The following is a 16,673-nucleotide window of genomic DNA, read 5'->3' on the forward strand; positions in this document are numbered from 1 at the left end:
AGAGCAGTTCTGGGTGAGGAAGGTAAGACTGACTATACCTGAGCCTAACGGGGCAGCAGAAAAGTTTAAGGGGGCCAAGTTAGGAGCTGGAACATGGCCAGGGCTGAGTTTAGTTCCCTATTGGCCAGTGGTGGGAAGAGGATGGGCTGCCCCAGAGGAACCGTCTTTACCCCAGAATGGAGCTAGATTTACTCCCACCGCTGTTAAGAATTTAAGAACACCCATACTGGGTCAGACTTAAGGTCCATCTAGCCCAGTATCCTGTCTTCCGAGAGTGGCCAATGCCAGATGCCCTAGAGGGAATGAACAGAACGGGCATTCACCAAGTGATCCATCCCCTGTCGCCCACTCCCAGCCTCTGGCAAACAGAGGCTAGGGCCATAAACCCTGCCATCTTGGTTAATAGCCAGTGATGGACCTGTCCTCCATGAATTTATCTAGCTCTGTTTTGAACTGTTATAATCTTGGCCTTCACAATATCCTCTGGCAAAGAGTTCCACAGGCTGATTATGTGTTGTGTGAAGAAATACTTCCTTTTGTTTGTTTTAAAGCTGCTGCCTATTAATTTCATTTGGTGACCCCTACTTCTTGTGTTATGAGGAGTAAATAACACTTCTTTATTTACTTTCTTCACACTCATCATGATTTTATAGACCTCAATAATATCCCCCTTAGACATTTATTTTTCAAGCTGAAAAATCCCAGTCTTATTAATCTTTCCTCTCCTGCCCGTTAACCTCTCCTGCACACAAAGGCTCTTTCTCTTGAGCCTACCTCATTCAATCACTGAGTCACTCTAGCGTCCTGAGGCATGGGACACAAGAAAAGGCTGCATAAGAAAAAACAATCTGTATATTAGCTTGGCAGTCCCCTAGGTTACTGCAGGAGTCAGCAAGGTCCTTCAGAAATAGAGAGAAAGCGCTGAACATCCATCCTCCCTTGTTTATTTCAATTGGGACTTGCTTACATATTAAAACCAAAAAAACCAACAGGAACAAGCACAGGCTTTCAGGGGATGAAACCCTCTCAGCTGCACTGGGCTCCAGCCACTACTTTATTTTAAACAGGCTCAGAACATTGCCAGTTTGAAAAACCTCATTTTTGTGACAAAAATCAGTACAAAACTCCTTTGCTCGAGTTCCTTATTCCCCAAAATATAAAAGTATACATTCAAGGGGGAATGGATTTATTTTAAAGCCTTCAGAAGAACAAAGATGCCTTTATTCTCTCTGATCCCAACGTTCAGATCTGCCATGAGCATGTCTGCACCCAGGCTGTCTGGCTAGTTGTACAGGGACAGTAAGGGCCCTCTTACACAGCAAAATACAGAGTGGAGACTGCTTTATAACCTGTCTTGCCTTGCCTGTGTGGAAGGAACCCTGTTACAACTAAATCCAAACCTTGTTATACCATGGTCCCTTCCACGGCAGATGCTGATAGGCAAACAAGCCCTAAAAAAGACTACGCCAAAAAAAGTTATTTGCAGGCATTTTCCATTTCAAATTTTCTCCCTTCCCCGATTTTGCTGACCAAAGAGCATCACTGGTTTGGCTCAGAGCATGTCTACTCAACAGCCTTTAATCTCAACTCACGTTTCTTCCCCCCTCCCACCACTTTAACTGAAGTTATAGTGCATCGAGGATGTTGTCAATTTTGGTGACCAGCTCCTGGCGCTTGTTGGAATGCAGCTTTTCATTCTCAATGTACGTGTCCTTCTTAAGCTTGCCAGCCACCAACCGCTCTGCCTCAACAGACGATTTCAGAACCAGCTCCTTGACTTGACTGTCGAGCTTCTGAATCTCGCTTACCTTGTGGGAGTTCAGAATAAACGAATATTAAAGAGGACTGAACACAAATAGCCCAATGACATGGCTAAGCAGAAAAGGTAGAGCTGGGACCAAGGAAGGCACAGCACAGGATATAGAACACCCTCTCCCACTGGCATGGCTATAAGTGAACATGGCATTTGGAGGGTTCCTCAGGGTGGGGGGCAGAGGCTAAATGGGCAGAGCAGATTTAAATAGAACCTCAGAAGCCAGATACTAGAATTGAGATAGGTGTAATTCTTATTTTCAGTGATGTTTAATGACAAGTTAGAGACTTTCAAAGCTAGGTCACCACAAATCCAATTCAGGACTGAGCTGGCCAAAAGTAGTAGTTTTCCGGTAATTATTGTGGTTGCTAGGGTGAAGTGAGTTTGGTGGATCTCAATCCAGTTCACAATGGGATCATACCCACAGCAGAAAAACTGATCTCCCCACACCTCAAGATGGGTAGCTGCTTCAGGTCAGAGCTGAGGCATAAAGGTTGGGAATGGTAGTGTGTGTTCTTGTGCTGCCATGTTGTTGCAGAGAAAGGAATTCAGTCTACTGGGCTGTGAAGGCAGCATCTTCCACCAGTGTGAAACTCACACGTGCACAAAAATAAAAGATTAACAAGTAAATGTTTTCAACACTCTTGGTTTCATTTTACAATGAAACCAGTGAAGCAATGAGATGAGGTACTTTCTATGCAAAAATCAGAGTCCCAGACATAGTCAGTCAAGACAGCAACTGGAGTAGCTGAACACCTGTAAGTGCTGTTCTCGTTATTCCAAAGAAGCCATGTAATATGAAGCAACAGCTTCCCATGTGGATTCTGGCAACAAACCCAGAAATAGCCCAGGACCCCAAAATAACTTGTGTTATTGGCTTGGATAGTTTGATAATACACAATCTGTTAGTATTTTTCAACTTAGAAGATCCACATTCTCATTCCATTTGCCATTACTAGGAGTGTAATGATAAGACAGAAGCAGGATTGTACATTACAACTGCATTAATAATGTGCCCATGCAGCTGGTAGGGGATCTTTTGGAGACAGTGAGTGCTAGTGGCAAGCTACTTTTTATCTCCACACATTTTGTAGAGCAATAAAAGCAAGAGTAAAACTACAGCAGAGCAAAAAAAGCAAAACAAAAAAAACAATGAACTCCATCCCCTACATCTTTCTGACAAGAAGCAAGTAATTTGAGTGGATGAAAGAGAGAACAGGAGGCAGCAGTTAAGCTAAGCTTCAGAAGACATCTAGAATGGAGGCAGAGTAGCTTATAAGGCTTGCAACAGAGCACAGCTAAGACAAGAGACAGCTCTTACCTTATCACACATGTCAGAGCCTTCTGTCTTCAGTTTGGACTGCAGAGAGGCTACTTCATTGGTCAGGGCCTTATGCTCTGTCTCCAAGGTCTTCTTGCCACTGTTTAGGGTGGAGATGTCCCGTGACTGCTTGTACTTATTCACCGCTTCATCGAAGTGGCGGTACAGGCCCAGTCTCTTGTTCACCAAGGTGAGAACTTGCTCTGTTATGCAAGCCACCTTCATCCTAGCTTCAGCAGCTGGATCCTATAAGGGGTGATAAGGTACACAGACAAGCACATACCAAAAAATTAAATTGAGGCAATGCCTTTTTGCCACACGTGCTATGCAAAAGCATCACAGATCTTATGCTTTACAATTTAAAACCAACAGCTGTCAAAAGAATGCCAAAATTAGCTTGGTCAGATCATAGAAGCCTCTAGCTGTCTCTAATCAACCAGCCTAGCTGTGGGTTAATAAAAACCAAGGGAAAACATGGAGGAAGACACTCCCACAGGAGAATCACAAACCAGTTAGATTCAGATGGGCTTGCTGTCCCAGGGCTGGAATATTTTACATGGAAGCTAAAGATGGAGTATCCATCACAAGACAAAACCAATAGGTCTCGAGGTGCTCAGACACTATAGTGATAAGGGACCATGTAAGTACCTAAATAGGAATATTCCAATGGAAAAAACATTTAGTGAGGGGAACTATTTCTACAGGCAACTCCAACCACCAGGGGAATAAAACTTCCTCCTCAGTCACAAGGCTGCAACTTGCCATACAGTACCTTGGTGATAGAGAAATCAAGCCTGACATAGAAGATCACTGTGAAGAACAAGATGTAAAAGGCTCCAACCACCAACAGCGGCTCCTGCAGCATCAGGATCTTGTTGAAGGTGTAGTGCACCTGCAAAACAGGATTCAGAGAATGTGATCAATGACTTACCATCAGTCAAGGGAGAAACTTCAAGCACCTGAATGTTCCTAAAAATCAAGGAAGAATAGTTATGGCACACAGAATGGATCCAGCTCAGATAATGCAAACTGTGTAGTCAAGAACCCAGACACATTGCTGGTTTTCTTTATCCCTTGAGCAACAAGCTTCCCCAATTGGGCTGTGCGTTGGCTATACTGGCTTTCCTTAAGGGCTGCAACCCAGTGAGAGTCTGTAACGCAGACACATCTACCAGCACAGAGAACTTCACATAGTAACAGAAAAGCAAAGCCACACAATTTGCATGTCATTTTCCAGGAACGCCTCAGCCCCAGACCAGATATTGTTATGACTACAAAGGTGAGCGTGGAAGAGGCATGGCTACTCATTTAAGTTATTCAAACAAAGGGACCAAGCCTACCACAATGTCCTGGATGTGCTGCTCTACCAGGTTGTTCTTGTGCGCTACAATAACCGGGCGTCCAAATGTGTCCAGGTAGGTGTAGTGGAGCTCGTCAGTGGCTCGATTGATTTCATATGGGCTGTCCACGTGAATATTCCTGCAGGAATAAACAGACACTCCCACATGATTCTAACATGTCTGAGATGGGATGGTTTAAGATTTGATTGGCCAGTTGTGGCCCAATGCACACTACTCAATTGCACATTGAAAACAAGTTCACTGCAGTTTAAGAAGCAATTTATAATATGTGACAGACTGTGCTCCAAGGTGTCTTCTGTGCTCACGTCAACCATTGTGTTTTCATGGTGCTCTGTCCCCAAGAGCAGACAGGAGACTTGGCCATCAATGCACAGGTAAAGCATTTTCAGCAGTAACAGCACAAGAGCAGCGTCACTTACTTGGCACCTTCTGGCAGGATTATCTTTACGGTCAGAGAGTCTGCAACTTGCTCATCAAACACATGGTCAATGAACCTCATCTTCAGGGCATACTGGTCACCTGAGAGAAAGCAGAAAGGACAGAAAAAATTCCAGGTAGTTAAACAAAACAGGCTTCCATGGGAAGGTTTTCCCAATGTCTGTGAATCTCAGGATGCTGAAGGACTGGGGCTGTATGCACTCCTCAGCAGTGGATCATTTGGCTCCCCTGAAAATGGCAGTTTTTAACAAGAGGTGTAAGGATACAGGAAGAGGCACACACAAGCTGGTGACTGGCTTGTTAGTTACAGAAGTAACAGCTAGCAATAAACGCTAAAAGGTTACAAGGGCCCCATACTGTACCAATGTCAGATTTCTAACATAGTTAGTCTGGTCTTTTGCTACTCCAATTCTGTGACACCCACCAAGGTTATAGAGATATTCATAGCTAGGCAGGTTGTAGCCAATGATGTAATGGGTCTTCCAACCCCCAAAGAGCGGGAAGCGGGGGCGGATCTCCATCTCCACAGAGTCATCCAAGATGAGAAGGTGGCTGGTAGAGATGTTTCCAATTTCATCTCGGTAATATACATCCTGAGCCGCAGCAGGAAGAATAGTCTGCATGGGAGAAAGAGCAGCACTCAGTGCATTTGCTAGAGAAAGAGAATTTCAACTAGAATAGGCAAAGCAGCCACTGATGATACTTGGTTCAGCTTCAGTCAGGAATAGCACCACTTTCCACAAGAAGCAACAAAATGACTTCTTGGCGGCAGCATGTGGCAAAATGGTGTCAATGTAAGTGATCAGCCACAATGTGCTCAGCAAAAGCTATTGCCCATATTCAAAGAAGTTATAAATGACAAAGCCCTATTGGATCTTCGGTCTATGGTCTTGAAGTCAATGTAACACTGTTCCCTACAGAACAGTGTCAGTGGTACTTTATCCAGTCCAGTTTCCCAAGCAGTGAGGGACATGCCTATCACAATGTCCTGGATGTGATGCTCTACCACTTCCTTCAAGATTCTATTTCACATCCTATCTGATCAGCCTAAATTCTCATTTCATTCCATCCCATTGCTCCTAGTGGGCTGAGCTTGTGAATTCACACACTCAACTCAGTAACATTTCTGAGTCTTGATGTCATGTGACAATTTAACACTGCATGCAATCAATTCCAAAATGTCAGGGAATATTCTAGGCATCAATGGGCAGAACCCCCCAGATTCTGGTGAAAAAAATCAGAAAACCAGAAGGGGAAATGGGGGACACAGCTTCTAGCATGTAATCAGCAAAACAAGCTGCTTCAACCAGCTCTGTAATTGTCAACAAATCAAAGAACTTGTTGATGGCAACCATTAACACGTTCCAGCATAACAATGGGAATAATAGTATGGGAGGAGGAGGATGGTGGAGCCCCGCCATGGGGGGTAAAAGGGGGTGTGGCAGGGTGGCACAGAGAACCCCTTTCATGAGGGAGGTTACCGGGAGTCCCTGAAATAGGAGGTGGGAGGGTGGTGTGATGATTTGGAGAATCTGTCTGTACAATTTGAGTTCTGGTTGATGAGGATATGAAGTTGTTCCTATAAAAACTGCTGTATCACTGAGTGCCTCTATGTAAATGTGGAATCTGCCATTGCTGACAGGGCTGAAAACACATCTCCAGAAAATGGTTGGTCACTAGACCTTCAGTTGCTGCTTATTCAGATGGAAATATCTGAAGGACAATGGGTTGGCTAAGGTTAGGAGAACTAGTTTTCTCCAACACCTCAACAAGGTGTTTGGAGAGTGGAAAATTCCTATACAACACAGAGAGAGCAGACAAGGCAAACCAGGAGTTTAGAAGGACTCAAAGTGAAGAAGGGATGGGTGAGTTTAGCAGTCCGATCAACCAAGGTCAGAGAAAGCAAGCTGACCTATCCCAGAGAGGGGCTCCATGGTTCAGAAATTATGCCATAAGCTGCAGCAGAGGATCCTGGACACCGCACAAGACCTTGACCTCAGCCCAAAGAATGCTCCAGAGTGGCAAGGAAACTGAGGCAAGGAAGTGCATGTAATGTTTATTATTTGTGTATACATTTGTGTATTTTTTGTGCTATCAAGTAAAGAGCAATGGTATTTTACAATTCTGTGCAGTCTGTGTATGTTATGTGACACACCTATAGTGTGTCCCTGAAGCATTAACCCAGAATGTGGCAGGAGTTCTGGGAGAGGGTATATTCAAGCTACAGGAGAGTCTGGGGGAAGGGTAGTTGGACCACAGGCTTACAGCTTTCAGGAGGGGTACTAGACGGAGGATTGGCACCCCAAAAGTGTGCCTAGAGACCCCAAGCTAGAGGCAGTGAATGACTGTTCAGACTCTGGAGGCGTAAAGCACACAGCAATTCAGAATTTGGATCCCTTCACAGCAGTTTAGTGTGTGCCCAAGAAGGGACGTTCAACTGGATCTCTGACAAGTAGTACACAGGCAGCTTGTGAGGAGAATGTAGGATGCACAGAACACTTGGTTTATGCAATAAGACTACAGAAGCAACAAAGTGTGTGACATCTCCCCCGCTCCCCAGTTATACCCTCCTGTACTACCTTGAGTAATTCCTCTTTGGTAATGACATCTTGTAAATATTTGAAAGCTTTTTATGTTTCTCCCTTATCCCTTGTGCACTGTTGCCAAATAAGAGACAAAAGAAAGGGCAATAGGATTTTCTATAGGAAGGTGGTAAGAAAGAAGGCACAAAATGCAAACCTTAAAAGATTTGACAGAAGATATTCCACTGTCTGGCTGCCTTTGGTAGTCATATCTGGAGAAAGGCCCTTTGAGCACAGCTCCTGTGTGCTTTAAGTCAACAGTCTCTTCTACAGCAATATTTCCCCAGTGAGACACTTCAATGACCCGTATCATACTGGTGATGGTCAGGAATGGGTTGTTATTTTCATAGTGTACCTTAAGGATGTCCTGAGAAGGAAAGAAAAGAAGAGATAAACCCCAGACAAGGAAGTAACAAACCCAGAGAGAGTCAGGGAGGGAAGGATTCCTACTCCATCAAATCCCAGAGTGAATCATTCCATTATAGGGCTTGGCTACACTGGAGAGTTGCAGCGCTGGTGGTGGGTTTACAGCACTGCAACTTAGTAACCGTCCACACCTGCTAGGCACATCCAATGCTGCAACTCCCTGGCTGCAGCGCTGGCTGTACACCTGGTCTGCTTGGGGTATAACGATTGCAGCGCTGGTGATGCAGCGCTGCTCGTCAAGTGTGGCCACCAAAAGCGCTGCTGTTGGCCTCCAGAGTTATTCGGAGGTATCCCAGAATGCCTGCTCAGCCACTCTGCTCATCAGTTTGAACTCTACTGCCCTGGCCTCAGGTGACCCACCCTTTAAATGCCCCGGGAATTTTAAAAATCCCCTTCTTGTTTGCTCAGCCAGGTGTGGAGTGCTTGTCTGCTCAAGCAGAGGCAGGCAGGGAATGTCTACAGCTGCTAGTGTTTGCTTGAGGAGAGAAACAGCACGAGGGGGGTAGGGGGAGGGAGTCCCTCAGAGAAGCTCCTTCTCTGGTCTGAAGCCTTTTTGCATTTAAGAGTGATTGAGAGAGGGGTGGGGGAAATGGCTGGAATTTGCAAGGCAGGGAGCTGTCACAGTGTCTGCTCCAAAAATCCACTCTCTCTCTCTCTCCCCCACGCTCCCTGTCACACTCCACCCCACCCCCCTCTTTTGAAAAGCAAGTTGTAGCCACTTGAATGCTGGGATAGCTGCCCATAATGCACCACTCCCAACAGCGCTGCAAATGCTGCAAATGTGGCCACACTGCAGCACTGGTAGCTGTCAGTGTGGCCACACTCCAGCGCTTTCCCTACACAGCTGTTCGAAGACAGCTGTAACTCCCAGCGCTGCACACCTGCAAGTGTAGCCAAGCCCATAGTGACAGCCATCCCTGGACTCCTTTTTTTGATTTATAACAGCTGGTCATACAATACAGGGTGTAAAATGCACCCAGCTCAAAACTAACACACCTAAGCTGAAGTTCAGCTCTAATACTTTGGAGATATCAATTAAAGCACTTTAGCAAAATTTCAGCATCTGTTCCGGCTGTTTTAACTGCTCAAGTGAAAGCAGCTGAATGGATATGCTACGTTTCACAAGTGACTGCTCACAAGGGAAGTTAACATGGGCAGATAGGAAGCGCCTAGATACTGAGATGTTCCCTGCCATTAATACAGCTGACTGCAGGTAGCAGGATTCACTGAGCTAACTGATGGATGCTTTGGACTAGAGAGAATCAGGATCCCAGAGCAAAGTTGTTATCTCATACAGACCAGTAACAATTAGACAACTTGGACAGGGGGATATCTCCTATCAGCACCCCAAGATAAACAAGACCATCTGACCCATATGTTCCAAGGTGCCATTCCTTTGAGCCCATACCATCATGAGAATAACTGAGTTCCTCACATGAATCCCACTGGAACAACTGGTGATGGGTGGGTGAAACTTGACAGGAAAAACAGCCAGATGTTCAGGTGATTGGCTTAACACTTAAGTGGTGCTAAATCAAACTCTGAATCTTGCAGCGAGAATGCGGATACTGCATATTAAGGACAATATGTACAAAGTAACTAGGCTGTATATCAACAGAGTCTCTTCTCCATACTATCCCATGAGCTTCCTTAAATATTATACACTCAGCGTAGCAGGTGTTTGCCCCTCAGCATGTCACTACAACTATTTCCTTTTAATTTTTTTGAAGTGAATTTAGTGTTGCTGAATCAAGTCCTCTCTGTGTACTCAGAGCAGGTATAGCAAAAGCAGCTGCAGTTCAAACTCTTCCCCCTACCACCCCATGACATCCATGCCCTGGAGAGAGACCCCTCTCTCCAAGGATTTCTCATTGGCCGTCTCAGCAGAGAGGCCAAGTCCAGAGGCAACTAATGCCAACTGTGGTGGCTCTGTGATACTGACACTTACCCATTAGGAACAGGACTGAGAAATACCAACTGAATTCTCATAAGCCACCAGTTTTCGGACACTTGCCACTATCCTAATCTGTGACTTGGGGCAAATGCCTCTATATCTCATTCAACTTCTTGAGCCATAATTGACATATTTATGTGGTGCACTTTGCAGGACAACGGCCTACAATTTATTTTCAAGAGCCTTTCAGACAAGGTTTCACTAGCCACAAGAGTTTACCTGGCTATATGGTGGGATGTCCTTGAAGGGCCCATATTCAATCATGTCCTCTGACCGGGTTGGATTGCCCAGCTTGGTGTAGTTCTCTATGTTCCTGGAGGCCAGTTTCACACGCGTAGTTTGGGTCTTCGTTGGGTAGGGTGAGTAGAAATAATGATTCCCTTCAAAGACCACAAACTGTTTCTCTGCCTGTGTGATGTGCGTGGGGTACGGCTGCAGGACATGGGTGAAAACTGTTTCGATAGATAAACGGATCTTGGTACCTGGCGCCAGAGGCGATGGCAACTTCACGGTGAAGAATTTGCCACTGAAATGAAGAACAGCAGGAAAGCTATAAATACCAAGATCTCCACTCTTAAGCCCCTGCAACACACACTGGTGCAAAGGGGAACCTGGAAGTTTTCTATTTGCTCTTAAAGAGCTCCCTCCTGCAAAACTGGGAGCGCTGTACAAAGGGCACTGCAGGATCAGGCCTAAAGTAGATTTCTGCCAGTAGCCTGGTGCTTGTTCCTCATGAGGAAATTTCTGTTATACTGTGTGGGTACATTTACATATAAATGGTGACGGAGCAGTCTATAATTGGATATCATTTGGCACAGGCCTGAATGGATACTCAAAAGGAATCAAGCCAACATACCACCTGTGTGATGTTTTTGGATAGAGATACTGGTGTGTTCCTTTCACCATTTCTCTACAGCTGCACTTCACTGTGGATTTTCCATTATTCTCCAGGTGGAGAGAATAATCTAAAATGGACCGTGGGCAATAATCTGACAGGAAAATAAACATCCTAAATTCCTGTTCCTAGGAGTCTGTAACCTCTCAAGTCAGCACTACTTGTTCTCCCACTGGACTGAAGCTGAATAAGGATTAGGGTGACCAGACAGCAAATGTGAAAAATCAGGACTAGGGGGTGAGGGGTAACAGGAGCCTGTATAAGAAAAAGACCCAAAAATCGGGACATCTGGTCACCCTAATAAGGATGTCCATGGCCAGGGATCCAGCAGGAGTATCCTGCAGACAGTGAATTTTGGAGGTGTGGGACTACAGAAAACAACTTTTCACCTAATCCACAGCAGAGTTCTCTTGCAGCCTTCAAAGAAACAGACCTTCACAGCACCTAACAAGAGCTGCTGCCCAGACAATGGAAGGAGAGTAGCTAACAGCCCCACTGGATGGACCTTGGCAGTTGCAGGAAGGGAGCAGTCTCTAACTCACTTGTGATGCAGCCCTCCACCTGGATTAGTTGGGGCACCATCAGCCAGTCATAGCTATGAAGTGGGCACTGTGTTGCCTTGATAATTCAGTGTTTCACTCCATAGCTACCAACCTCTTGAGATCACCAGCAGCTAGTGCTGAACCAGTTTAAAAAGCTCACTTTATTTAATAGCTAACACGCACAGCCTCTGAAAGAGCCTTGCACTACAAATTTCTGCTCTCCCAAGCATGCTGCAAATATGTGATACTTCCCCAAGTGTGGCAGATGTGGAGCCTCTGGCTAGAAAGAGTGTGCTATCTCTGGGTTATGGGCTACGGGCTACAGGCCCATTTTAAGCTGCAGAATCTAACACCCTGCAGCAAAAATACAGTTCAGTATTGCAGCGTAAACAGAGCCAAACCAGATTTGTAACTCTATGTGATGGGCAGTACAGACCCTTTAGGGGCCCATGTGGTTCTAATGCATCTCCATCCCAGTTTCCCTAATACAGGGAAGTGGCAACAGATGTTCTGACAGGAGAGTTTCATAAGATGTTAGGATCCAGGGGGAGTTCCCTACATAGCACAGGGGAGCTGAGGAAGACACCTGTACTGCATCCCTAATAGAGAAACTTATAAAGAGAGAGCAGTCTCTAGGGGAAGAAGCTGCCAGACAGACTTCTTCATTTCCCCAGGAAACTGAGGGCATCTACTTTTGCTGACCTGGGAATCAGGTTCTACACTGTAGGCTATCTGGTTCGTTTGAATAGCTAGCACAGAGATCTAAAATTACATGCAGGACCTCCCAGAGGAAGAGGGGATTTTTTGTTTCGTTTAAGCAGAGGGGCTTCTGGAGCTTGCGGTGGGCACTGGAACTGAGGTTCTGCCATTATGTGTTACCTGTATTCCCAAATTGTGCTACAGGCTGTAGTGTGAAAGGTAAGATGGGTCAGGCTGTGGTGTGAAACATAAGATGGGCCTCGGAAAGAATAAAGGACACCCAACCACCATCAAGATTGTTGTAGGGGCTGTGAGATGAAATATTTAAGTCCTGGACTTGCTCCTTAGACTAACATCTCTCGTGATTCTGCTGTTACTCGACTGGGGAGCTCCCATTTGAATGAGTAAGTTACAAATACTGGTCCCTAACAGAACTGCTCCTTTTTATTTGGCATTACAAGGTAAGACTCACCTTTTACCTTTCACCTTAGTCTCCCGCACCTCCAGGGTGTTCTCCTCCTCTTCCTCACCTTTCACCTGTTCCAAAAACAGAACATTACATCCTGATCACCATGTCACCCTTGAGGCTTTCCAGGTGAAGCAGCTGAATTTATCAGATCAAATACTACACAATTCCTATTCATTTCTTATTGGAGGACACACAACGCATACTAGTTGACAAAAAAAATTGTTTATTAAAGACCCAATATCTATTAGCATCACAATCATTAGTACTGGCAAACTCAACAAATTGTGGTCTGTATCCTAGAAACTGGAGGCTCCTGTTGAAGTTTTTGCCAGTGTCCTAGGCTGATTCCCAAGCTAGCAAAGGCATGGAACTGAGTCTGTCAATAGCTGACCCTACTCCTCCAGCAGGTCCTTTTACCGAGCTTCTCTCACTGGAGCTCCTAGGAGAGTGGCCACCAAATGAAAAACGCAAAGACTGGCACAACCGTCTCACTGTTATCAGAAAGCAGCACCTGCACAGCTACTCTCTCAAACTTCTTGAGGAAAAGAGTGCTGGATTGATAGCCCTAGAATTGGAGACTCAGGTCTGCTAAGCATCCACAGGACAAATGCAACCTGAAAGACGAAAGCTTTCCCCATGCATCTCTGGATCCTGCCCCAACATGTATCCATACTGCTCTGGAAAGACCACATTTAGAGGTGGTAAATGAAACACACAGATCAGCATCATTCTCCATGTCTCATTCCCTTTTGAGACACTGTAAGAAAGGTTACCCAGCCTCCTTGTTTCACAGTCATAATAATGGCCTTTTAGTAGCCTAATTATTTTTAGAGCACCAGCAGCATGCTAGGAACTTTACAGACATCTGATGGCGACAACTCTCAGTCACCACCAAACTGAGCTGGCTTTGAACAGGGGACCTAGAAGTGAAAGTCTCTGTATCCTACCACCAAGCCACCTGAGTGCTATCAAAAGCAGCACACAGAATACGCATGCAAAAGCCTTTGTTTCGGGACCACATTAACACAACATGGACCAACGTCTGCTCTGCTACACCAGCATAAGCCTGGAGTAACTCTTCTGAAGTTGATCCAGATTTATACTGGCATAGGATAACGATTTATTCTTCGTACTGCAATGGTGCCTAAAGTGTGTTAAGCTCTATGCGCAGAAGCAGTCGCTGTTTACGTGTGTACAGCTCAAGAACCTGAAAGCAAAATTTAGATCAAAGCAGAACTTGATCCTTTGTGTTTCAGTGGAGTTCTATTTATAACCTCTACTACTACTTTAAATCCCAACTGTATTTTTAAAGCATTAGGCTATTATTCTAATATGTTGCCCTTTTATAGGATACAGCAGGAAATGTCAAAGGCTTAAGACTTACATCTCAAGCTCTGAGGTAGGGCAGCATTATTTATCCTTTGTGGTAGGGGAAAATGAGGCAGAGTGGTGAAGTGACTTTGCCCAGGGTGATACAGTAAGTCAGTTGCAAAGCTGGAATCAAAGCCCAAAAATCCTATCTCCCAGCTCCTTGAACTAACAGATGCTTTTCAGAATCACTCACCACTAAATACTGTAAGTCGTTCAAGTGCTTGAAGAAGGTTATTAGTGGATGAAAGAGTCAGGCAGCCATCTGACAGTTGCCCATTCAGACTCAGGGCCCAGCTTGTATTTACATCTTTCACTCTCCCATTTATATGGATCTCCTTCTAAACTTCAAGCCACACCAAGCTGAATCTAAATAACTGCAAGGATATGAATGTTAACTGTCAAATCACTAACCCACCTACCCATGGCATAACAAAACCACCCTTTGCCCACACCAAAAATAAAAACTTAAATCTACACTATAAGAGCAGGTGGGGTCCCTACTACTAAAGGCATCTAGAAAGTGCCAAGAAATAATAATGTTTAAGAAGCTGACTAGATCTCAGCAAATGGCCTGCAGCAGCGAGCATTATGCCTTAGGGAACACAATGTGGAGGTTTTTACTAAGACACCTCTTGGATTTCTCCATCTCCCCCCACGGTGTGGTTAGTGGTTGCACTGCAACGGCGGAGGCACTTGTGCTTACGTGTCAGTCTCTGCCAGGCAGGGAAGTGGCTGTCACTGCACCATCAGCCCAGAATCAAAGGCAGGAGGAAAACCCACGGCCACCAGAGGGGAAAGAAATAAGCACGTGGCTGGGGCTGCCCGGCAGCCGGCTCTGCCCAGGCGCTGCCGCAGCTTGGCAGGGCGGCCCGCAAGGCCGCTTGCACGCCCCGGAGGTGGAGGTGTCCGTGCCTGCAATGAGCGACCTCCGGGTTCCCCAGCACCGCACCGCTCACACACGAGGGGGGCCCGTGCAGGGGTTGGGGCCGCCCCCCGCCACAGGGGCAGCAGGGGGCCCCGCCACGCGGAGGCCGCGCCGCAGAACGGGCCAGGCCGAGGGTCACTGGGGGGACGGGGACGAGCCCCTGCGGAGGAGCGGGCGCAGCTGCCACGCGGGCCGGGGAGCGCACTCACCTGCACCCCGAGGTAGGCCAGGCGGCTCTCCAGGCCGGGGTCCAGCGCCAGCAGGAAGGAGCTCGCGCCCCCGGAGCCCCCCGCCGGGTGGGCCAGGCTCAGCTCGGCCGTCACCTTGGCCAGGTGGGTGCTGAGATCCACCGTCCGCTTCACCTCCTCATTGAGCAGCTCCGGGGCCGCCAGGGCGCAGCCCAGGCAGAGAAGCAGGCGGCAGGCGAGGCCCTCCATGGCCGGCCAGGCAGCGGATGAAACCGGATGGACTCACACAGTTAGCGGCGGGGGCCCTCATCCATCGGGGAGGGCGCAAGATGGCAGCGCCCAGGTCGAGGGAGGGACAAGATGGCGGCGCCCACCAATGGACCGGGGCAGAAGATGGCGGCGCGCATAACCGCAAGGACCCCGTCAGTCTCTACGACCAAGGGGGCTACGCGGATGCCTAACTGAAAATCCTATGGCTAAGGAGGGCGCTGAGCATGTCAATACTCCTGTAGGACCAGAAAAATCCTAAGTTAGTGAGAGCTCAGACCTCATTGCAGAGAGTAGAGATTGTCCATATATTGTGCCAGGGATGGATACTGAGTCTGTTCTTCATAGCTTCCTCCTGGAACCTGGATAGATCTAGGCAGAGCCTGGCTATGAAGTTTATAGTGAGGCCAACCCTCAGAAACCACAGAACAGGCTCCAGTATCATGAGAGTTCATTCAAACAATAAATGTGGGTATTTCCCCCTTTACCATCTAGTTTCTGAGCCACCTTTAGGGTGCATTGGGGTCAAGCTTTTCAACCATGAGGGCTAGAGATTTTTTTTAAATTGAAAGACGAGCCTGTCATCATGACTCCAAGAGCTGGGGCTTTAAGAAAGCCACCAAATATCATAAGAAGCATGATCAACTCATAAGAAATGATAATGCTGCTGTCGATATCAGTAACCCTTAGCTTCTTGTTAATTAGTTGGGCCCAAAAATAATAAGATTGGCTCTAAAATAATGAGATTTTTAAAATATATTTTTTTCTTTCTGAGCTATTTTGGATGCCACTGGGTCATGTTTTCAAGTTTTTTTCTCTATGATCATGGAAGCTAGAAACTTAGAAGAACAAGAACAAAAAGAGAACTGAGATTCTCATGTAGGATTCCAGGAGCTGGGGCTTTATGAAAAGCACCAAATAATGCAGACCTTGTAATAAGGTGACAAAAAGCTAAAATAGAGTACCTTATCACAGACTGATGAGCCCAGCTGGAGAGCCAAGACAACTCAAGGGCCTTTGCCAGATTTTGGCTGGAAACGGTCCACAGAGATTTGACCCTAAACCAGCCATGAAGCCATAAGCATTGTGTTTTGGGACTGAAGGGGGAAATGGGCTGCTGTGTTTTCCAGGAGTCAGGGAAGATGTGTTTTGGAGCTGGTGCAGGAAATCAGGTGTTGTGTCCTATGGCTGTCAGGGAGGGCAGGGAATGGAGAGGGGTGTTGAAGGTGTGTTTTGAGGGCCCTGAGTAGGGATTTTAGTTGTTGGGTGTGGATATGATTATGATGCTCTTTACATGGAGTTCTAGTGCTCGTTTCATTGTCTCTTCCATTCTGAATTTATGAGCTGTATATGTTGAGGGTTGCCTTGTTGTTTGGCATCTGACGTTTTGTTTATCCGAGAGAAGGAGAGTAACAAAGGAAA

At 46.3% G+C, this 16,673-nt stretch overlaps 2 protein-coding genes across 2 annotated transcripts in view; one reads left to right on the top strand and one right to left on the bottom strand.

Moving 5' to 3' along the window:
* LOC127053580 (histone H1.10) overlaps positions 1 to 16,673 on the top strand; it is a 200,927-nt gene that overhangs the window by 112,868 nt on the left and 71,386 nt on the right. The window lies entirely within an intron of this gene.
* On the bottom strand, positions 929 to 15,323 carry RPN1 (ribophorin I). The gene is made up of 10 exons (XM_050958508.1): positions 15,006 to 15,323; positions 12,504 to 12,568; positions 10,115 to 10,421; positions 7,673 to 7,882; positions 5,358 to 5,550; positions 4,915 to 5,014; positions 4,475 to 4,613; positions 3,907 to 4,026; positions 3,135 to 3,380; positions 929 to 1,808 (listed from the first exon to the last, which is right to left on the bottom strand). The coding sequence occupies exons 1-10, from the start codon at positions 15,231 to 15,233 to the stop codon at positions 1,626 to 1,628; spliced, it is 1,791 nt and encodes a 596-aa protein (XP_050814465.1). The 5' UTR covers positions 15,234 to 15,323; the 3' UTR covers positions 929 to 1,625.

This window comes from Gopherus flavomarginatus, chromosome 6 (genome assembly GCF_025201925.1).
Source record: "Gopherus flavomarginatus isolate rGopFla2 chromosome 6, rGopFla2.mat.asm, whole genome shotgun sequence".
NCBI classification, from domain to species: Eukaryota; Metazoa; Chordata; order Testudines; family Testudinidae; genus Gopherus; species Gopherus flavomarginatus.